This window comes from Mucor mucedo (genome assembly GCF_025094135.1).
Source record: "Mucor mucedo strain NRRL 3635 chromosome Unknown EV154scaffold_21, whole genome shotgun sequence".
In the NCBI taxonomy this organism is placed as follows: domain Eukaryota; kingdom Fungi; phylum Mucoromycota; class Mucoromycetes; order Mucorales; family Mucoraceae; genus Mucor; species Mucor mucedo.
The window spans coordinates 216700-238718 of NW_026252305.1; the positions used below are offsets into that span (position 1 = coordinate 216700).

Below are 22019 nucleotides of genomic sequence, written 5' to 3' on the forward strand. Positions count from 1 at the left end.
GAAATTAATTGTCATGCGACCTTGAGAAAATGGGATTAGTAAAAGCTGTTTAGGTACGACATTACCTTGTTTTGTGTATTTTTCCCTCATCAAGGCAGTACTACATTTGTAACACGTATCAATTATCGCCAAGTAAGTGTAATAAACCTCGAAAAATAACTAATATTTCCATGTTTGTAATAAATTATCATTTCACCTTATTCAGATTAGATAAAGTTTTTCTTCTTCTCCTTCTGATGGCAGCACTATCTTTCAGGGTTGATTACGATAAAGTTAGTGTCTGCTTAAAAACTTTCATGTCTCCACTACAGTCGTTCCAGTTCCTAAGGGCGGCCATTAAAATCAAGTTCGTGGGGGGGCACTCCAAAATGTGTGTGTGTGTATGTGTGTGAGAGAGAGAGGGGGGGAGGGCTCTTAGTAAATACTGCATTTATTAATAAATTTTACAAGTATTTAGTTCGTTAAACATAGGAATAGTGAAAAAGGTAAACGGGGTATATTGGGTTGAAATGATAACACTATTCATAGAAGAGGTCAGTCATTGATGTCATATAAAACATGCAACGCACGATCTGTATCCTTGACATTGGCAATCCCCGAGTTTTTTTATCGTTTGTACTATCCTTTCTTGCTCTCGAAGGGATGTAAACAGATACGCAACAAGCTCAAAAATTTCCATCCATGATATGCTAATATTGAGGGTATTTGGAACATCCGCATGCCGTACTTCGGTTTGGATATAGTTGACAATGTTGTTATTGTCTATTTTCGTGGTGCGATAGAGTAATAGTGGTGCATACACACTGCGGAGAAAATGATAAATCAGTACAAAGACTCGATAACGAACCAGCAGTATGACGGCGCACGAATGCGTTCGAAACTTCAATGGATGAATGTAAAGTTTTAACCGTATCCTCCTGAGTATGATCGATATTTTCCTTGGTAATATTTAATAATAGTTATCTGGTTGATCCTGCCAGTAGTCATATGCTTGTCTCAAAGATTTTACTCGATCCTTCCATAATGAGACGACTACATCCATCATTTGCTGTCTTACAAGGTGTTTTTGCTCTGACAGTAGACATATGCTTCTTTATCCATTCGAAATTAGAGTGACATGCCTAACAAGACGGACAGCATCTGGCGTGTTCTCCTTCATAATGATTTATCCATTAATGACGATAAGTAGTTGCCGTCTGCCTCTTTAGGCGGCATTGATTTTTTGTGGATAGTTAAAATATGGCGACGTAAATTAAACGCACCTTTTGAAATCTTTTTAACATACGTGCCCTGCATGTTTCATATAGATAAGCGTCATGGTTAGCAACAAGTGTTTGGAGATGCCATGAAAATCTCAAAATTAAAAAAAAAAAAAACCACCTTTGGTGAAAATGAAAGCCGCACTTTGAGAGAAATTATGGTATTGGAATGACTGTATGCTAGTCGGTGATGAATTTGAGGACTGATCATCTAAAAAAAAAAATGATGAGGAATGGAACCAATCAATTGACCAGTTCTGCTGAAAATGGACATGATATCACCTGACAAAAAATAACTAAGATGCATGTTAAATGTCCAATGTCCTAATCTGAGTGCAAATAAAAACGCAAAGGCACTTTTTGTGTTTTACCACAATCTTGAAAATTACTTCGGCGACTGTTCCTTGTGTAATTATGTTTTATTGACCGCCAAAAAAATGTGAATGAGCAGAAAAACATGTGAGAGGTGCCAGTGTTTCAAAAACGATCTCCACAAAAAAAAAGATAGAATAGCACAGAGATATCAATTAGGGGAATATGAGAGCATGCGCAATCACAAAATCAGGATCGACTCACCTTTCGATCATAGATAGACTTAACTAGGCAGAAAATACCAAAAAGGTATTATAAAGTCATTAGGGTTCTGGATACAAATTTGCACAACTCAGAGTTACACCCTTTTGATTTACTTGATGTATTTGGCGTTATTTCGGTTATCAGGCAGATGATCGGTTACCCACAGATAGTAACATTGACTGTTTTAGTTAAAATAACCCTTTTGGTTGAACAGTATTTAATCTATATTTTGATAATATATCTATATTTAATAATTTTACTCCAATAACTCATTGTTTTACCTTTAAATGAGAAATGTTAGACGTATAACGTCTGGTTGTGATATTCAATTGACATTATTTATTTAACACCTTTACAAGCTCAGTATCTTATTTAGGTGTTTTTCACCAAAAACAGTGGGCGTACAAGGAGCTTGTGATCCATTTTTTAAGTGTCTAAATATGGTAAAAAAATATTGCCCAACTTTATTTTATGGCATATATAAATAAAATAAAAAAGTCAAAATTTGTATTCCATTATCCTTATTCTATATTTTAAATAATTTACACTTTTTCCTTCCTTTTTTTAATAGTATAAAACATGGCTGGAACCAGTGTATCCTCTGATTATAAAGAGGAAAGATATGTTACGACAGAAACAGTCGAGACATCTGAAAAGTTTCAAACCTCTGAAAAGGTCGAATCCTCTGAAAAGGCCGAAGAATTCTTTACAGATCAACATATTCTTGAAGATGCCGAGAAGCACACGTTTGAAGAAGCTGAAGCCAAGTTTGATGATTCCCCTATTGAAGAAGTTGCTGCTATTGTATTAAAGTAAATACCTACAAAATAGTGTTTTATCATAACTTGTACTAATAAATGTATCTCTTTTTTCTTTTATAGCACTGATGACTCAACTCTCCCTATTTATACCTTCCGTATGTGGTTCTTAGGTATCGTCTTCAGTTTGGTGCTTAGTTTTGTCAACCAATTTTTCTGGTTCAGAAACAATTCTTTATCAGTTTCTCCTCTTGTTATCCAAATTATCACTTACCCTCTCGGTAAATTCATGGCAAGAGTTATTCCCAAGTCTAGATTCTGGAATCCTGGACCTTTTAACATGAAGGAACATGTTTTGATTACCGTCATGGCCAATTGTAGTTACAGTACTGCTTATGCTGTAGATATTGTTGTCATCCAACGTATTTTCTATAATCAAAACTTGGGTTATGGTGGCGGTCTGTTATTGATTTGGACCACCCAGTTCTTAGGTTATGGTATGGCCGGTTTGCTTCGTCCTTACCTTGTATACCCCGCTGAAATGGTCTGGCCTGGTAACTTGTCAAATATTGCTCTTTTCCGTTCTTTCCACGATCCTCAAAAAGCCACTGCTGGCCCTTCTCGTCTTCGTTGGTTCTCTTACTGTTTCGCCGGCATGTTCGTCTACTACTGGCTCCCTGGTTACTTCTTCCAAGTATTGACCTACTTCTCTTGGGTTTGCTATATTAAGCAAGATAACCAAGTTTTGGCTCAACTTACCGGTGGTAACAATGGTTTGGGTATGTTTGCCCTCTCTTTTGATTGGCTTACTTTCACCTCTTTCTTGGGTTCTCCTTTAGTTGTACCTTTCTGGGCCATTGCTAATATTTGTTTTGGTTTTGTTTTGATTGCTTGGGTCTGTGTTCCTATTCTTTATTACTCTAATGTTTGGGACGCTAAGAGATTCCCTATCTTAACTGCTCAATTGTTTAACGCCAAGGGTGAGATCTGGGATAACAGTCTTGTCTTGGATGAGAACAGTATCTTGGATCCTGCCAAGTATGAAATCTATGGTCCTCTTCGTATGACCACCTTCTTTGCCTTCACCTACGGTATTGGTTTTGCTGGTGTCACTAGTGTCTTAACTCATTGTTTCTTATACTACCGTAAGGAAATTGTTAGACAATTCAGAGAATCTCGTAACAAAAACAAAAATGAGGATATTCATCAAAAGTTAATGCGTGCTTATCCCGAAGTTCCCCACTGGTGGTATCTTGCTGTCTTCTTCATTTCATTCGGTGTTTCTTTTGCTGTTATTTATGTCTGGCCCATTTACCTTCCTTGGTGGGGTCTTATTCTCGCTGTTGCTTTGGCTGTCATCTTCGTACTCCCCGTCGGTATTATTCAATCTATCACCAATCAACAACCCGGTCTCAACGTTGTCACTGAATTTATTATTGGTTATGCCCTTCCTGGTCATCCCATTGCCAATGTTACCTTTAAGACTTACGGTTATATTTCTCTTTACCAATGTCTTGCATTTGTTAGTGATCTCAAGCTTGGTCATTATACCAAAATCCCTCCTAAGGCTATGTTCTGGACTCAGCTTGTCGGTACCGGTCTTGCCGGTCTTATGAATTTGATTACTGCTAATTGGATTTTGGACACTGTTAAGGATGTGTGTACCCCCGCAGGTCATCCTTTCACTTGTCCTTCTGCCAAGACTTTCTATTCCGCTTCTGTTATCTGGGGTGCCATCGGTCCTGAGAAAATGTTCGGTCCTTCCTCTCCTTACTATCCCACACTTTGGTTCTTCTTGATTGGTTTACTTCTTCCTATTCCCTTCTACTTCTACTCCAAGAGATATCCTAACAGTTGGGTCAAGTATGTCCATATTCCCATTATCCTCAATTCTACTGGTATGATGCCTCCTGCTGTTCCTCTTAATTACTCCATGTGGTTCGCCGCTGGTTTCATCTTCATGTTCTGGTTACGTAGATACAGATTTGAATGGTGGATCAAATATAACTACGTTACATCTGCTGCTTTCGATTCTGGTGTTGCTTTCAGTACCCTTATTGTGTTTGCTGTGGTTGTCGGTTCAGGTTACACGCCTGACTGGTGGGGTAATGGTAGTCAAGGTTCAAATGCCTTATTCGATAATTGTAACTTGGCTCTTAATAACGGCTATGGCGAGTGTGTCATGTGCGAATAGTTTATTCCACCTTATTTTTTCTTTTCTTTTACAAAACATCCCTCTCACACACTTTTTAATTTACTAATAATATTATACTAATACCAATAAATTTTTAACCTTGCGTAATTAACAAATACATTCCCTGACTTTCTTTTGCGTTCAATCTTTTTTTTTTAAAAAAATAAAAAATAAAAAATAAAAAATAAAAAAAATAAAATAAAAAAAACTCTAAGGAGTCGTGAATAACAAGCACTTGTATGCACAGGTTAATTCGGGTAACACGAGTGCGGATATTTATAAAAGGGTTGTCTAAGTATTCCTAAATAAAAAATGGATCAAGATTGTAAACCTTGATAGTTTCCCGGGGTTCTTCATACTAATTCCTTATAGTAACAAAAAGTCTTCTAGGAGATTCCCTCGATGATAATATTCTGGAATATAGCTAATAACCTAACTTAACGGAAAACGTATTTGCAGCGATCAAGACCATTTTTACATTGTACCACCAACTTGATTTGCAATCTAAACTTGAAGTAACTACAAAACTCCAGAAACAATAGCAATTTTTTATAAAAAAAAAGCAAATATTTTGAGAGAAACATGAGCTTGCTTTTAAAATAAATTACTAAAATTATCAACACGTTTATCATTGATTTAATTGATAATTATTACTATTGTAGTATTTAAAAATACTTTTTAAGCAATTCACAATCTGCTTCAACTGTGATAGTTAAGGATAGAAAGATAAATGTAAAAGCAATAGAATACTTTGAGACTGCTTATAGAGTTTATTAAGAGTAAAAGTAAATTAAAAGATTCAGATGATCCTATTCTAACTATCAATTTGCATATTTATATACGTTAAGATAAATCGGATTTTAAATTTAGTTTGATGGATAAGTTACACGGCATTAAAATAGTGTTTGTAGTTGGATATAATATAATGTGTGTATAAGAAATTAGTTCGTGTTGTGATGTAATAATGTATGGGATGATGAAATGAGATTTAATTTAGTATTGTTTTATGGTGTGATTGATAACAACAGTAGGTGGATCACCACATCAACTTCTGTCTTCTAGAAATGATTTTAAATACAGATGCGTTAAAAACGGATACTTAAAACAATAAGAAAATTTATCTATTGAAGGATTTAGAATTTTAAGGACTAGAAGTGTTTGTTTGGAAAACAATTTGTAGTTTTGACCGATAATTTTCATAAAACTGAGGTAGATCTTTTCACTACATCTTGATACGTCTTTAGGAATTTGACCCAAGAACATCAAAAGTCGAAATATGTTGTGATCGAGCTGATATACAAATATAACTCTTTCATCAATTCTTTCTTCTTTGATAAACCTTTCTATAAATCATTATTGCATTACTTTTAAATTAAATACATGCTATTACACTCTATTTACTACGCATTGATTACTCATCAATATATAGAAAACAATAGTCATACATTTATTCCAGATAATACTCAATCCAATGATATGATCGCTCATCAATAACAAGATTCTCGAAGGCACCATGAGATGCTCGATCTTCAATTGACAATACGCCTATTGTATATTTGACAGGTTTTACTCTAATGATTGATATTCAGCCAGCCCTGAATATGTATATAAAGAACCCAATTTATTGTATAATAGAGACCTTAGTTTATTTTTTGCAGTTTGATAATTTTACTTCGTCAAATTTCTTATTTTTATTCTTAATTCACTATTTTATCTCTCGAATTTTCTCAAAATAGCAGAATATTTAGCTTTAGAAAAAGTTCTAGCAAAAACACTACTCACTCCAGCAGATTCAGACGCAATCACAACAGCTATAAAATAGTTAGGGAAGGTTATTAAGCATAGGAGGGATTCGCCTTGTATTGTTGTAAACACTTGCTGGAAAGTAATGGTGCCATTGCCAACGGCGCTTGCGTAACTACCCTTACAAGACTGAGTCCTTAACCAATAGATGGAAAGTAAGCCTTTTGTCCGGCAAGTCTATGGGGACGTTCAGTAGCATAATAGCATGAAAGTAGCAATCCTCAAAGTAAGATTGCTTATTTAAAGCGGTAACAGTACAAATTCCACAAAAATCCGCACTACTTTCAGCGTTGGCTTTCTTTCATAATCTCGAGATAGCCTTTAATAAAATGTTAGTTTCAATGAAAAACGATGATGCAAGGGTAATAAGTGATAATTTACTTTGTCTACTAACAAAATTGAAGGATCCTTCAAGCTAGCATGGGCAATTGCAATACGCTGTTTTTGACCACCAGATAGCATACGAGCTTATACACCCACAAGGATAACCTAGCCGTTAGGCAACTGAGTGATAACGGCGTGACAGCTGGCTTCTTTATAGGCGTTAGTTGTTTACTTTTCCGTATATATAATGATGAGATGGACAGACAATAGACCTTCACACCAAGACCGTCCGGACGATTTTGATTTCCTATTATAGGTTCTCAATTTATAAATAAATCGTTCGACCCGAAAGTGCAGGACCGACTCTCTTCCATGTCTTGCACTTCGACCTTCTTCTCAAAAAGAAAATCTTAATTCACAAAACAGTAAAAAGCAGATAGTTAAGCGTGTTGGCATTTTAGAAATACGTCTAGTTTGTTGTACAAATGGATATAAATTGCTAAAATCATTTTTGGAGCAAAAACCGCCCGAACGCCTAAAAACCGTCTGGACGGCCTTGGTATGAAGGCCTAATGATAAGATGGGCAGGCAATAATAAGATGGGCAGACAATAATGAGATGGGTGGATGATGGTGAAATAGGTAGACGATGATGTATGAAAGCAAATATTTGCTTAGGGTGGTAAGAGGACAGGCATGGTTTCGAGATTAGAATTATCAAAGAGGACCGTGTTTTGACTGATGCAATGACCATATTTCACCAAGCAAAAACAGTCGGAAGCCTTTTCATAGCAGTTCTGAGGCCATTCGGGGAACAGGGGACATCCAACGTTGCTGTGCGGGCTCTTACATATGCACGGTCAGTGACAAGAGTGAGAATTTCGAAAGGTTTTTAAAGGGTTTCAAAGGTTTTGTCGATCCCTATCAACCAATTGAATGATAGTTGATCACAACAAAAATACTTGGTGGGTTTTCGGAGCTACTATTACTGCTATTGATGAATCTTGAGGCATTGCGATATATTTTGGTAGTATCGTTCTCCAGTTTGTGTTGGTCATCATCGACAAACCCTCCTTCAAATTCGATCAGCATTACTGCTGCTTCATCATCTAAAATCCTTACAACACCATCCATTTGTGTCTTTATGTTTCTCCATCCTCGACTTCAATCCTATGATTACAGACCAATGAACAAGACTCATTTATACATCGAATTTTAAAAGTTACCATCTTGTATGGACAATAACCATTATATGGTCTCAATAGGTTATTGATGACCAAAATAACACCATCTATAGCACTTGTTCGCTCATTACGTTCAGTGACAATAGTATTCAGTGGAGAGCACATCATATCAATCCTAGTTTAAAAAGTAAGATAACTACTCATAAATTAAAAGTAAAATTGAGAGTACCGGGCCCCAGCAATATTCTCTACTGCTCTCAGGTCATAATGCTTTGCGGGTTGAAAATCATCTGGATTGATAACAGGTGTTCTAAGTATTCGACATAGGTCCCGTCGATCAGCATAAGGTGTGCGAAGACGAGACACTCTTACCTGGCCATCATCAAGCACCAGTACTGCCGAGCATTGTATCATCACCAAGAATCACCACCGTACTTGCATCACGGATCATGTTTTTTTACTGCCGCACAGTGCACTAGGTATCTATTACAATACTTAAATGCTCCCGATCCACTTATATGGGACAACGTTAACTGAAGTCAATTCTAACGAGTAGAATTCATTAAACTCAAGGCGGGAAAGAAACTCATCATTAAAACCCAGATCGATTGTGCAATATAAAAGGATGAATTATTTTAAAACAACAGTCTATTTTTACTTCATTACTTTTCAAGTGTATCATTTTTGTCAAAAACCACAGAAACACTATATTGCTTCTTTTTTTTTTTTTACAAAATGGATGAAAAAATATCAACTTCCAGTCACCTAGAAAATGATGACAATCAAACTATCCATAACGGCGAGGTTGGTTTGTTAGATGCTCCAGATGGTGGTCGAGCTGCTTGGACGGTTGTTTTCGGATCTTTTTGCGTAATAGATGAAATCTGATTGACCCATCAATTTATTAACTATTTTTTTTTATATCTATTTTTTTTTTATATCTTTGTTTAGGGAATGTTTGCTATGTAAGTCACTTTTCATATTTATAAAAAAAAAATACAAGTTTTAAAAATAATCTGTTTCCATAGTTATGGTGTTAATTATTCCTGGGGTTTATTTTTGCGCAACTACAACGAATCCGTCTATATTGGGGAGATGAATCAGCTGTCGTGGATAGGATCCATCTGTATTTCACTTTATTTTATCATTGGTCCGGTCAATGAATGGGTTGTCCGAAAACTTGGTTATACAAAAATGCTGGCCATTGCCACAGTTTTGTGCCCCCTTGCTTTGATGTTAGCCAGTATTAGTCATGAGGTAACACCAGATTTTTTTTTTTTTTTGATCATTACTGTCGGATACTTAAAGTAATTTAATACGCTATTAGATTTGGCACTTGTATTTGACTCAAGGAGTCATGTTTGGCATCGGGGCATCGTTTGCTTGGTTTCCTTGTATCGGAGCTCCTCAAGAATGGTTCTCCAGTCGCCGAGGTACAGCTGTTGGTATCACCATGTGCGGGTCTGGAGTTGGTGGTCTTGTCATCTCTAATATCTGTCAGGCAGCCATCTTGAATCTCGATTATCGTTGGTCTCTTCGTATCGCCGGATTTATTTGCTTTTTCTTTTTGATCCTTGCTACTATTTTTGTGAGACAATCACCGGCTCAATTGGCGAAACAATTGAAACAAGATCAGGATAACGAGGGCCTCTTAGAAATGTTCAAAAAACAAAAGGTGTTGTTGAAAAATTCTCAATTCAATATTTTGTTACTGGTTGGTTTTGCTACAACCTTTGGATACCTTGTGCCGTCTTTCCTTTTACCATGTAAGTACTACAAGTCACCTTTTGACCTTCTCTTTTGCTTTTTTGCTAATGCACTTTTGCTTTTGCTGTAGCCTATGCAAAGTTTTTAAACTTGAATCCTTGGGTGGGTACAAACTTATCAGCCATCATGTCGGCTATCAATGCTGTTTCAAAATTAGCAAATGGGTTTACAAGTGACCGTATCGGTCGAATCAATGGTTTGTTTATTTGCACTTTTTTGGCCGGTGTCATGAGTCTTGCTATATGGACGAACGCTCGTACTGAAGCTACAATCTGGGTTTTCGCAGTTCTCTATGGCTTCTTTGGTGGGGGCTACTTGACTTTATTCCCAGCATCGCTTCCTCAAGTTGCGGGATATGACAATATAGCTGCAGCCAACGGGCTCTTATATTTCACAAACACCTTTGGATATCTATTCGGTACACCTATTGCTTCAGCCATTGTTAATCGTAGTACACCGCCTAATTATGTTTATGCCGCTGTCTGGGGCGGGCTCTTAATGGCTGTAGGTGGATTATTCTGTCTGGCCTTACGGGTGATGCGCGCTGGTTGGAATCCAATGGTTAAAGTATAACTAACATCAATTTACATTTTCTTCTAATAAATAGGTTCACAAGGGCTGTAGGAGCTCTCTCTCGGGGAAGGACGAAACTCTGCATATCTCAGTCAAGGGAGGGGACTCTTATGGTTTTTTGTCGGGCCTTTTTTTTATATTTCGTCTATTGCATCAAGGGGTGCCTTTCGGTCTTCTTTTTCTTTCACGAGAAAAGTAGCTGTTATGGCTGAGATTTATACCCTTATCTAGCGGACCAGGATAATGCCTGCGTCGCGATGATGCGATGATGAATTATAGGTGAGGAGCCAAATTTAGGGTCTTGATGGGTGGTATACTGGTTAATGGATAAAAATAGGTAGTGGAAATGGTGACAGGTGTATATCTTTTGGCTCCTCCCGTCATTATCGTCATGTATGATAAATAGAATTTCGTTTGTTTGTTTGTTTGTTTGTTTGTGATTTTTGTTGTGTGTCCTTAATTTCAATAAATTGTCTTGTTTAACATTGTCTTGCTATTAATTTCGAATGGTTGTTACATTACTTACTTTCACTTGCAGAAGGTTTTTTTTCTTTTGTGGTTGGTTTTTTTTTGGAAATGTGTTTTATGTCTTGGCGCTGTGTTTGTGTTTCTAATATATTGGATGTTACAGCATAATTATTCGTATTTTTTTAGGCTTGTCAAATGTAATGGTTCCCATGGATTGGTGTGTCATTGACAAATAAATGATTCAAATTATGTAATCCCCTTATGCATGATATTATACTATCAAACGCAAGCAATTTATAAATGATCAAACAGACCTTTTATAGCTTAGGGTCTTTTATTAAAACATGATGAACAGACATATCGATTGGTTGGAAAGTCTCTGCTTGGGTCTTGTGATTAAATCACCTTTGATAATGTTAATATTGATTCATTTGATTCTTGAACCGTGGTTTCTCTATGGTCAAGCGATCATGCCAAATAGTTGCATACAGATATATTCAACATGTATGCATGGAGCACATGATACATATATGTCCAAGTCTAATAATATGTTCTGTATATATTCGGATTATTTATTATTTATAAACTAGCGTCGAGTTATTTTATGTAACGAAAAACCAAAAAAAAAAGCAAAAAGAAAAAAAAGGAGGGGAGTAGGAATTAGAGATTGGCTGAATTCCTTTTTGGCAGTTTACTGGAATTGTCAGGATTCGCTGCGGAGAACTTTGGAGTATAATTCATTGTTTGTAATGCTGCTACTGTAACCACTGGTATTTTACTATGCTGCAGAATGTTTGCTGCGTTTGACCGACTTATTTTCATGGATGATCTTTTCTCTTTTGTAGTTGCTCCGCTGCTTCCACTGCTACTAGTACTTGTACTCGAAAGTGGGGAGTTGGGTGATTTGGGAGGTGAGTCAAAAGATGAAGGGCCCCAGTTCTTGTAATTAGCATTATTTTCGGAGATAATCAAGGACAGTCGATTCTGTTGTTGAAATGTGGGTATGAAACTGCCTGAGGATCCTCGTCGACTGGTATTATATTCGTTATGGTTGGGTGTTGTTACAAGATTGACTGGTTTAGACATAATAGCTACAGAATTCTCCTCCGTTACGGATGTATACTGTTTCCTTGGAATTAAGGAGTGACCGGATCTTCTTTTGACAATCACATCCGATTTCTTCTTGTTTCTTTTGCTGGCCCAAACCACAGGAGTAGTCTTTGTCTCTAATTCAACTGAGTCTCTTAAAAGTTCTGGGGTAACTACACTCTCTTGTTCTTCTGCCTTTATATCAGAAGTTTCTACAACGGGTTCTGACTGTGGTAATGTTGGTGAAAAATCTTGATTTAAAGTTAAATTTGGTTCCTGTTGATGCGAGGCTATTTCTAAGGAGTTTACAGTTTCAGGTGGTGACTCCACTGAATTGTCTTTACTTATTTGAGACTCTTCCTCTGCCATGTTTTTGATACTGCTGTTTTCATTCTCGTTGGGCTCGGAAACATCCAAGTCTTCAAATTCCGAGACATGAGGTGGTAAAGTTGGAGAATCACATGTTTTCTCTGCCATGATGGTCGGGCTACTCTGTTCTAGTAACGGCTGGCTATTCCCTGAAAAAGGGGTATTCTCTTCAGCCAAATCTTTTGCTTCCTCTTCTTGAAGTGATTCCGAATATTCTATGAATACAATATCCTTCTCATTTTTCTCGGTACTATGAACACTATCACAATCCACTTCCTCAGCCTCTTGAGCCTTCTCAACGATCGTTTCTGTTCTTAATTCTGTAATATCAGGCACCGACCTAATTTCCTCTCCTTCCGAATCTGCCAAGGAGGAAACACCCGCATTTACACTTAAAAAAGATAGGAAAAATATAATAAAGTAATCAATATCTAAATTTAACAGAACTCACGAATGAAAGAAGATTAATTACCTTTCATTAATTTCTTCAACATTTGGTAAAGTGCATGGTTCCAGGTCCTTCTGGATGTCGATGGTGTCTAAGTTAGATGGTGTTAACGGAGCTTCCTCCTTAGGAACACTATCATTCTCATTATCTACATGTGTTGTATCCTTGTCATCTTTAGTTGCAGATGTAGCTAAAACGGCATCAATCGTGTTCGTATCATCAGAAACTGGAGTGTGTTCAATTTGTGGCTCTTGATCAATATGTATTATTTCAACTGGGCTGCAGTCGATCATAGGCATATCTAACTGTGTCTGATTTTCAGCTTCCTCTTGCTTTGGAGGGTCTGGGATTGGGGTGACGGTTGGAGGTGGTGTGGAAAGAGGTTGTTGTGGTGGTGATGGTGGTGTCGGAAGTGGTTGAGACTGTAAAGGTGTTTGTAAAGGTGGAGCTGGTTGCAAAACTGGAGATGGTTTCGAAGCTGAAGTTTTTTTTGCGGCGAGAGCGGCTTCTGCCTTCTTGACAGCCGCCTTCTTCGATATCTTTTTAAAAAACATCATTTCTTGTATTAATAGAAATGTATAGCTGCGAAAAAGAAAAAGGAGCTGATAGAATAACATGATGAGCAATAATAAATAAATAAATAAAATGTTAAAGTGGAATAACAATAATAATAATCATATCATCACCACCTGCAGACTTTTTGTTGTTACACTTTTTTCAACTTTTTTAATTTTTTCTTTTTTTTAGGGAGTGAAATGCATGCACTATTATGCCATTTTTTATATATGTGTATATACTTCAAAAAAAAAAAAAACTCCCAATCTTTTTATTTATTTATTTATATTAGTCTAATTGGTAAAGGTCTTGTAACTCAGGCTCATCAGAAAAGGTAGCATTATAGACAAAACCAATAGTCACTGAATCACCGAGTGGGTTAATACAAATACGGGAACCGGGATTAATTGGATCATCACCATCCATGCCCAGACTTTCAAGATGCTGATCAACTAGGTCTGGGGGTGCACCGAAGCTTTCAGCCAGAACACGACCACTTACGGAACGTAATAAGAGGAACGATTGGCCAGGACAAGGCACTTCAGGGCCGATGACATCTGTACTATTGATATTAATAGGAACCAAAATGGGTACACCGTGATTTTTGAAGGCCAAGTTGATGCTATCAAAAGCAGCAGCTGTTCTTGAAGGGCCGATGGTAAGTTGTTGTAAGTATTTGACCGTGGCTTGACCATACGTTAGACCTCTCAAGTATGGCACTGGGTTTGCATACGCATATCCTGCATCCCACAGCATTACGCCACCGAAACTTTTATGTCGACGGATATCATCCAGAATAACCGTCAATTTTTCATACCCTACATAGCCTGTGTCCATATGATTTTCTTTACCCAGTAGACCAAGATAAATCTTTGTACGTCCCTTTGTTCGTTGTTGAGACCATTGATCCCAGACATCGAAATTGAAGTTGGTCGTCTTTTTGTTCTTATGATTTGAAGCGGCACAATAATTGTTGTAGAATTGAACAAAGACCATGTCAGGGTATGAGTCATATTTGGGCGCAGGATGAAGGATATTGTAAGCTGCATTTTTCGGGTAGTAATCCAAATCTGGACATTGTGGTGCAGCTGTAATTAAATATTGGCGAGGTGGGTATTGTGTTTTAAATAACTGACGAAGCGTGTCAATATGACGATCGTAACCGATACCGTCCACAGCTAATGATTTTAAAATATCTTTAGTGATACATTTATAAATGATACGGTAATTTATACTGTACATTCTGGGTCATAATCAACACCATCAAGAATTATATCACCAAATGGCCTTGCCACGGTTTTATCAGTACCACCTAAAAACTTGTTCCACATCCACCAAGCAAAGAGATCTGGATCCCAAGATTGCTTATGATATGGACCTGCCGCACCACCCACAGACATTAACACTTTAATGCCCTTGCTCTGACAAAATTTGATGTCACGCGCTGCTTCAACACAATTTTCAACATTGTTACAGTTATCAGATAAATTCAGGACGGGTGATTTTCTAGGCCCTCCAATAAAGTCCACAACAAAACTGAGAATAACCATTGAAACACCTTCCTGTTCACAGTAGAAAGATAGTCTTTTTTCACCAAAATCTCCTTGTCCCCAATATAATACCATATTGTCAATTTTCTGTATAAAACAAACATTTAGTATGTGAGCATAGGTTTTTTTTTTTTTTTTTTTTTTTTTTTTTTTTTTTTAAAAAAAAAATTATGAGTGGGCTAAAACTTACATTCTTTTTAGTATCTGCCTTGAAGGAGGGAACCTCTAGCGCCATATTCTTGATGTCATTTCCAATCGCATTATTTAATGACGTTAATGGGTCATCAAATGATTGAGCTGTAGCTTTATGCAGTAACAATGTGGATATAAAAAATAATGACCATTTAATCGATTTCATGATGTATGTGACGAAAAGAGTTTATAGGCGAAATGAGTGAAGAGAAGAGAATATGAAGAGGTGATTATATACATTTACTTTTCGCAAGTCTAGTTAACCACAAGGGAAGGAATGCTTTGCTTTAGGAATGCAATTATACGTATGTATTGTTCCCCGCCACTTGTTTACAAAATGCCGGTAACAAACACATTTTCATATACCGTCCATGAAATAGGGTGTTGTCTGTTTATTTTTTTTAATCTGGTATAGGCTATATTAATAGAGTATTGCGCCTGTTAGTATAAATATATGGTCAGTTCAATTTGATATAAACAACATCTAGGGGGTCGAAGGGGGATATGCCCATGTGCTGTTGTGTATTTACTATGTGCGTTGCGAGGAAGATAAAAGTCATTAGAGGATGCGTTTCTTTTCCATATGATACTATGCACAACGACATTTATCTCTGACATGAGTCTATGAAGCAAGGTAGCCCTTTTATGTTAAAGCACAGAATCAGAAATGTTGTGTTTTTTTTGGAATTGCTTCCGAAAATATGTGGTATACTTTGCAATTTTTTTATTTTTAATTTTTTGTGAGTCTATAACAAAACATAACAATCTTTTATTTCAAAACCAAAAAAAAAAAAAAAAAAAATACGCTTTTTTTATACGCTATATAAATATTTTAAAAGATGGTACCATCGCTCTACAGAAATAAAAAATATAAATATATATATATTAAGCAGATTTAATGTCTTTAAAAGTCTTACCTTAATGACGATAGGTGGTCCACCATCTTTAGGTCTCAGCTTGGCAGCAATTTCTCTACCAGCCATCCAGGTACCACCTTCCAAAATCTGAGCAAGATCCAATTTTTGTTCCAATCTTACTTCCAATTCAGCCTTAATCTTGTCAAGATAGATGACAGTCAATGCACGCCATTCCACCACAGCAGGATCTGAGCCTTCGAACTCAGGCAATTCCTTGCCTTCCACAGTACCACGGGCTTTTACCGATGGCTTTAAAGTCAAAAGACCATAATCAACCAAAAGACCACCATTTCGATATTCTGGCAATCCCGTCATCAACTCGGCACCTTCAATTACAATACCCAACGAGCTTTCGATAACTTCGATCAAGGAATACGTAAGCCATTGAGATAATTTATGGAAAGGTACTAGGTTTTCATAGTTGCCCAAATCTGTAAGTGCAGCACAGGGCCAGACATCACCCAATTGAATGCCATTGATTTTTACACGCGCAGGCCACATTTCCCCAAGACTCATAACAGCTTCCCAGAGCTTTTCAATACGAACGGTCTTTGCATGGCTTTCATCATGTTCTACAGATTCCAACAAGAAATCTACAAGAAACAAATAATGCGGGGGGGGAGGATTCCATCAGCAGACTATACCTCCCAAATAATAATAATAACAAAAAAAAAAAAAAAAAAAAAACGAGACTTACCCACAAGATTACCAGGTCTACGGGACTCTTCATTGATAGAAGGAAAGTATGTTGGTTGTTCATCCAACACTTTAGCCAAACGTTTCAACAAGTTTGAGCGGCCTTCCAAACCTACCATGGGGTTACTTTCTGTGACTTGAAATCCTTGAGTCATGCGTTGAATGGATACTTGGTCCAGTCCTTGGGCTAAAGATAAACTTTAAAATCAGTTCCTGTATTTCTGATAAGAAAGTTCTCACGGGTGAGTAAAAAAAAAAAGTTACCATCGACACGGCCAGGTAAATCTTTTGAGCTTGAGAAATAACCAGCGACAAACATATCAAACGAAGCCAGGGCAAGACCTTCCGATCTTCCCACGAATTCTCCTTCCGAAGTTTTATACTTCCATTGTTGTCCTGCACCAGCATCAACCAAGACGGATACAATGACCAAATCAATCAAGCGACGTGTACGTTCAACAGGGTCGATTTCTTCTTTATCCCAAGACTCTTTAAGCGTTTGCATCTGGGCAGGGTCAAAGTGACGAAGTCTTGAATGAGGTGGAATTTGATCCAACTGAGGGTATCTACGCGTGGTAGTGGCAGCCACATGGTCCACAATAGCAGGGAACGCGCTTTCATCCACATCAAAGCAAGTCAATTCGCCACGCTGAGACTTTTCATACACTTGCTTACATCTGTCTCGGATAGAGCCTAAAGTACGTAAATAGTCTTGTGGTAAAACGGTCATTTTTCTTTGCTTATCCAAAATAAAGTAAAAGAAAGAAAGAAAGATACATTATCTTGACTTTTGCTAGATAATGGTGCGGAAAGTCCGACGAGTCACAGATTAGCATTTTACGTAAATATACCTCGTATAAAATAATCGAAGGGCTTCAAGCACCCGTGTAACACCAACAGCGCATAAATTAACTTTTTTATGTAAAACATCTTGATAAGGTTAATATACACAGAGGGATGATTCTGGTATGTGATGTAATTATCCAGTCTATTTGGTTATATTTTTGAGCAGCAATTGTAATAAGAACAAATCCACGAAATAAATCTGCTTTTTTTTGTAAAAAAACCTGGTTTTGCATGATAATAATGTACAACATGAGATATTTTATTGCTTCTATACTTTTTTTTTCTGGAAAATATCGGGGGGGGGGGTTTTACAAAGAGGCCATGACCCAACGTGTTCCTTCTCTTCGCTGTTCAACACGAACAGGAGGAAGGGGCCAACTTTTAGGACCAAAACTAGGTACAACATAAACCAATTTTCTATCCTTTTTCTCATCAAGATACCTAGAATAAATATGCATTAGCATGGGAAGTAGGATTTGTTTCAAAATTACTTTTACTTACTTTGGAAGAGGGAAATCAAGAGGTCTACCATAGGAACAAAGATCCTTACCAATTTTCGCAATCCATTTCGATTCAACCGCTGTAACGCCCTTAAGCCAGTTTTTACCTCCTTTATAGACTTCACTATAAACCAACATGGCAGGAGGTTCTTGACTATAAAGAATCGATCCAGGATGGATAAAGGCTTCTTCATCACTCCATAATAATCGATAGACAACATTCTTGGCATTCTTATACTTGATACCCTTTCCACCACCTGTATCCAAAACATCTTGTCGAATAGCCACGGAGTCAATGAAACCAGCTGTCAGCACTTGTCTCAGCACCTTTTTCTGTGTATCATTGGGAGGTGGCATTTTAGGATCCATGCAGACATCAATATCGGGGAAATTACTCGAAACTAAATTGGTCAATTGTCTTCTTAATTTACGAATCTCTTCCATGGCTTTGGGTCTTAAGAAATTATCTTCACAGAATTGGGTGGTGGCACCTGCATATTCATAGGCACCCACCACGTTTAACAACTTTAAAATATCACTCTTAGGGTCTAATCCAGCGTGTTTCTATAAGAGATGATTTAGTTGAGAAAGATAAACAGTTTACACATTCGCTTTACCATTTGAGAAGAATAATACTTCTTTCGAACAAGCTTTCTTCTTTCCTTATCGGCGACAGCTTCGTTTTGAATGTTATGGAGTTCTCTATATCCAATATCGTCGTCACTTTCAGGTTGATCCTCATCCAAGTGATAATCTTGAATAAAGGGATCACCGACAGAAAGTGCTGAAACAATCGCAATGACATAAGGTAAACATCCATGTTGTTGTCCAATAATAAGCCTAAATGAAGTTAAAAGGAGAAATTTAAACGGGGGAACACTTTTCATCATTTAAAAGTCTTACATTTTGGCAAAACGGGGTGTGATAGGGAATAAAGACATGGTTCTACCAAAATCAGTGATATGTTTACTTGTTGTACTGATCGCACCAAGATAACCCAAAAGCTATGAACCGAAAAAAAAAATTGGTTTAGTTTACTCATCCATATTGACATGTTGTTGTTATTACCTTTTCAGCCTTTTGTAAGTTCTCTCTGGGAGGAGGTGTTGGGAAGGGGAAATTAACAACGTTATCAATGTTCATGGACTTCATGCTGAGCACAACACCTTCAATGGGCATTCTATGAATTTCAGGAGTAGAAAACTTTTCAAATTCATTGTCAAAGACAGCAGAAGAAAAGAGTCGATAACAATGACCAGGTCCGGTTCTACCAGCACGACCAGCACGTTGACCAGCTGAAGCTTGCGAGGTCCAATCGACTTCAAAGGTTTGAACACCTGTTTCTACATCGTACTTACGCTCCTTAGATTTACCACAATCAACCACATAACGCACACCGGGGATAGTGACGGAAGTTTCGGCCACGTTTGTAGCAATGACACAGAGACGTGTGCCCTCTGGGGGAGGTTCGAATACACGCAATTGAGCCTCGGTAGGAAGCATTGAGTACAATGGAAGCACATACAAAGGAGCATCCTTGACATCTGCCAATTCATCATCCTCAAACCCTTCAGCAATATCATCCTCATCATCTGAAGATAAATCAAAATCTTCATCGACTTGGTTTTCGCCCAACTCCAAAGCTTCATCCTCAATATCCACTTTCCCAGCAGGTTCAGTCACTGTCTTTGATTCCAAGGCAATGGCCTTTTCTTCCTTGACAATCTCCTTCTTGGAAGCCTTAGGGGGGAGAGCAGGGTATCTTTTACGAAGTTCTTTACATAATTGGTTAATTTCATTTTGACCTGTCAAGAAGACCAAGATACCACCAGTGGGTAATCGTTCGTGAATTTTGGTAATCTTTTTGTAAGCTTCACCGACATGATCCTCGGGTGTTTTCTTATTGAAATGAACGGCGACAGGAAACTGTCTTGCGTTGACATTAATGACAGGTGGCACGACAGGGAAAAGTGTCTTGTTTTCAGTGAAATCAGATACACGTAAAGTAGCAGACATGATGATGACACGCAAGGGCTTGATCTTTTGTCGGTCCTCTCTACTCAACTCAGCTCTTAATTTCAAGACACGACTCACAACACCAATCAGGATATCTGTATTCAAATTACGTTCATGCGCTTCATCAATAATGATGGTAGAGTACTTGGTCAACAATAAATCTTGGGACATTTCACGCAATAAGACACCATCCGTCATGAACTTGATACGTGTCTTGGCAGATACGGTAGCATCGTAACGAATTTGATGCGAAACTTCTTTATCGGTCAAGTTTAATTCTTGAGCGACACGCTTTGCCATACTCACAGTCGCTACACGACGAGGTTGAGTTACACCAATCAAGCCAGGATTATCTATCATTTTTATTCCAACTGTTAATCTTTTTTTGCGCTTTCCTTTTTTTTTGTATATATTTACCACTCTCGGGATGAGACCATCCAGCTTCGTACAAGAACTGAGGGACCTGAGTGGTCTTACCAGAACCTGTTTCACCACAAATAATCACCACAGTATTATTACGGATGGCTTCCATAATAACCTGTTCCTCACCAACAACAGGAAGTTTTAAACGAGCAGCTTGGATCTCGGGCTTTCGATTGACATTGACGTAAAAAGGCTTTGCAACATCTCCAGCTAAATCACCTTCTCTGTTGCTCTTTAATAATTGTACCTTGATATCATCAAATTCCTCTTCCTCTCGTCTAGGCACCTCGACAGTGATTGTCTTTGCTGCTTCGGTGACAGCTTCCATATGTGTAGGTCCCTGTTCTTCCTCAGGTTCTAAAGGCTCTGCTATAGTTCTAGGTCCCTCGTCCTCCTCTTCATCATCTTGGTCATTTTCTGAATCTGAACTATCGAATGAAGAGTCTGAATCCATACCCTTTCTTTGCTTATAACGTTTTTTAGCGATGGTGGGAATCGTGGACTGCTTCTTCTTTCTCTTTCGCATGGTGAGTGGTAATCCACCTGTTTGCTTTAAAGCACTACCGACCACGGGTTGATCGATAGCCGCGGAGTTGTCTGCATAAACGATTTCAGGCATAGGAGGTAATTCATCCACATCACGTTCGATGACAAGTGGAACAGACTCGTCTGTCATAGCAACACCGGCCTTTTGCTCCAACATGGCTTGACGTAATTGCTCACGTAATGTTTGACCGTTTCTACCGATAAGCTTGGAGGACTTTAAGAGATCAGAAGACCAAGAAGAAGTGCTGCAATTCAAACAAAAAATTAAGCAAAGTGTTTAAGGCGGGAAAAGTGAAATAAAACTTACGAGAGCTTTTCCATAAGACCAGCACGGGCATCTTTCTTCAATTTTTGTTCCTAGAAATTTGATCTCAGGTATAAATGGACGGTGATATTGTGTAGAGAGGGTGTACTTACAATGTATTTTTCCATCTTCTTCTTCTTCTTTTTAGACATGTATTTGATGGGCTACAATGATATGATTAGATAAGTTTAAATTCTAACAGCAAAAGGTGTCAAAAAGTTTTTTTTTTTTTTTTACCTCTTTGAAGGAAACTGTAGTTTTTTCTTCCTGTTCAGCTTCACTTTTCTTGCTACCGGGGACAATCATGAGCTCGTTGGAATCACTATTTTTAAAATGGGTGGTGTTATAAAATTTTATACAAGCGTAAAATGGTAGATCTATCAACGAACGTTTGGTTGGCATTCTCGGTGGTGGTTTGCGATTGTTCAAAAGTTTCTTTTCCAAGACCTCCGTCTCTTGCTTTCAAATGAGGTCTTTGATTGGGTCGACGTGAAGAGGCACGAGCCTTTTCATTGAATCTAGGTCTTGATTTACCCATGTTTTAAAAAGATCTAACAATGAAAAAAAAAAAGTGTATATGCCCTTTTTTTTTCTGAAGGATTTCATAAATGCGGGATTCAAGTACCGACACGTCTGTTTGTTTTTCAAAGGGCGGGGAGTGAC

General features: G+C 37.6%; 8 protein-coding genes across 8 annotated transcripts; 2 read left to right on the top strand and 6 right to left on the bottom strand.

Moving 5' to 3' along the window:
• Positions 1-2354: 2354 nt before the first annotated feature.
• Positions 2355-4904, top strand: EV154DRAFT_549573 (OPT family small oligopeptide transporter). Its single transcript, XM_051604874.1, has 2 exons — positions 2355-2647; positions 2717-4904. The coding sequence occupies exons 1-2, from the start codon at positions 2415-2417 to the stop codon at positions 4785-4787; spliced, it is 2304 nt and encodes a 767-aa protein (XP_051460303.1). The 5' UTR covers positions 2355-2414; the 3' UTR covers positions 4788-4904.
• Positions 4905-5831: 927 nt separating this feature from the next.
• On the bottom strand, positions 5832-7052 carry EV154DRAFT_478940 (uncharacterized protein; the record flags this gene model as incomplete). Its single annotated transcript, XM_051598222.1, has 4 exons — positions 5832-6130; positions 6203-6332; positions 6570-6767; positions 6972-7052. 4 exons carry the CDS (start codon positions 7050-7052, stop codon positions 5832-5834), a joined length of 708 nt encoding a protein of 235 aa, XP_051460304.1.
• A 464-nt stretch (positions 7053-7516) lies between these two features.
• Positions 7517-8480, bottom strand: EV154DRAFT_581481 (uncharacterized protein; the record flags this gene model as incomplete). Its single annotated transcript, XM_051606644.1, has 4 exons — positions 7517-8053; positions 8140-8272; positions 8327-8407; positions 8470-8480. The coding sequence occupies 4 exons, from the start codon at positions 8478-8480 to the stop codon at positions 7838-7840; spliced, it is 441 nt and encodes a 146-aa protein (XP_051460305.1). The 3' UTR covers positions 7517-7837.
• A 479-nt stretch (positions 8481-8959) lies between these two features.
• Positions 8960-10807, top strand: EV154DRAFT_125407 (major facilitator superfamily domain-containing protein). The gene is made up of 4 exons (XM_051593977.1): positions 8960-9062; positions 9126-9354; positions 9425-9863; positions 9935-10807. The coding sequence occupies exons 1-4, from the start codon at positions 9052-9054 to the stop codon at positions 10435-10437; spliced, it is 1182 nt and encodes a 393-aa protein (XP_051460306.1). The 5' UTR covers positions 8960-9051; the 3' UTR covers positions 10438-10807.
• Positions 10808-11517: 710 nt separating this feature from the next.
• Positions 11518-13234, bottom strand: EV154DRAFT_500361 (uncharacterized protein). The gene is made up of 2 exons (XM_051600579.1): positions 12836-13234; positions 11518-12754 (listed from the first exon to the last, which is right to left on the bottom strand). The coding sequence occupies exons 1-2, from the start codon at positions 13108-13110 to the stop codon at positions 11566-11568; spliced, it is 1464 nt and encodes a 487-aa protein (XP_051460307.1). The 5' UTR covers positions 13111-13234; the 3' UTR covers positions 11518-11565.
• Positions 13235-13654: 420 nt separating this feature from the next.
• On the bottom strand, positions 13655-14997 carry EV154DRAFT_416041 (glycoside hydrolase superfamily; the record flags this gene model as incomplete). Its single annotated transcript, XM_051595713.1, has 2 exons — positions 13655-14544; positions 14607-14997. Coding segments are annotated over 2 exons (1281 nt in total), but the record flags the coding sequence as incomplete, so codon positions are not given.
• Positions 14998-15848: 851 nt separating this feature from the next.
• On the bottom strand, positions 15849-17474 carry EV154DRAFT_549576 (uncharacterized protein). Its single transcript, XM_051604875.1, has 4 exons — positions 16986-17474; positions 16723-16908; positions 16026-16618; positions 15849-15961 (listed from the first exon to the last, which is right to left on the bottom strand). Exons 1-4 carry the CDS (start codon positions 17449-17451, stop codon positions 15941-15943), a joined length of 1266 nt encoding a protein of 421 aa, XP_051460309.1. The 5' UTR covers positions 17452-17474; the 3' UTR covers positions 15849-15940.
• A 256-nt stretch (positions 17475-17730) lies between these two features.
• Positions 17731-21912, bottom strand: EV154DRAFT_439219 (P-loop containing nucleoside triphosphate hydrolase protein). Its single transcript, XM_051596894.1, has 10 exons — positions 21746-21912; positions 21594-21678; positions 21470-21520; positions 21360-21409; positions 20501-21297; positions 19136-20436; positions 18971-19071; positions 18685-18907; positions 18069-18631; positions 17731-18008 (listed from the first exon to the last, which is right to left on the bottom strand). The coding sequence occupies exons 1-10, from the start codon at positions 21892-21894 to the stop codon at positions 17876-17878; spliced, it is 3453 nt and encodes a 1150-aa protein (XP_051460310.1). The 5' UTR covers positions 21895-21912; the 3' UTR covers positions 17731-17875.
• Between the last annotated feature and the right edge of the window lie 107 nt (positions 21913-22019).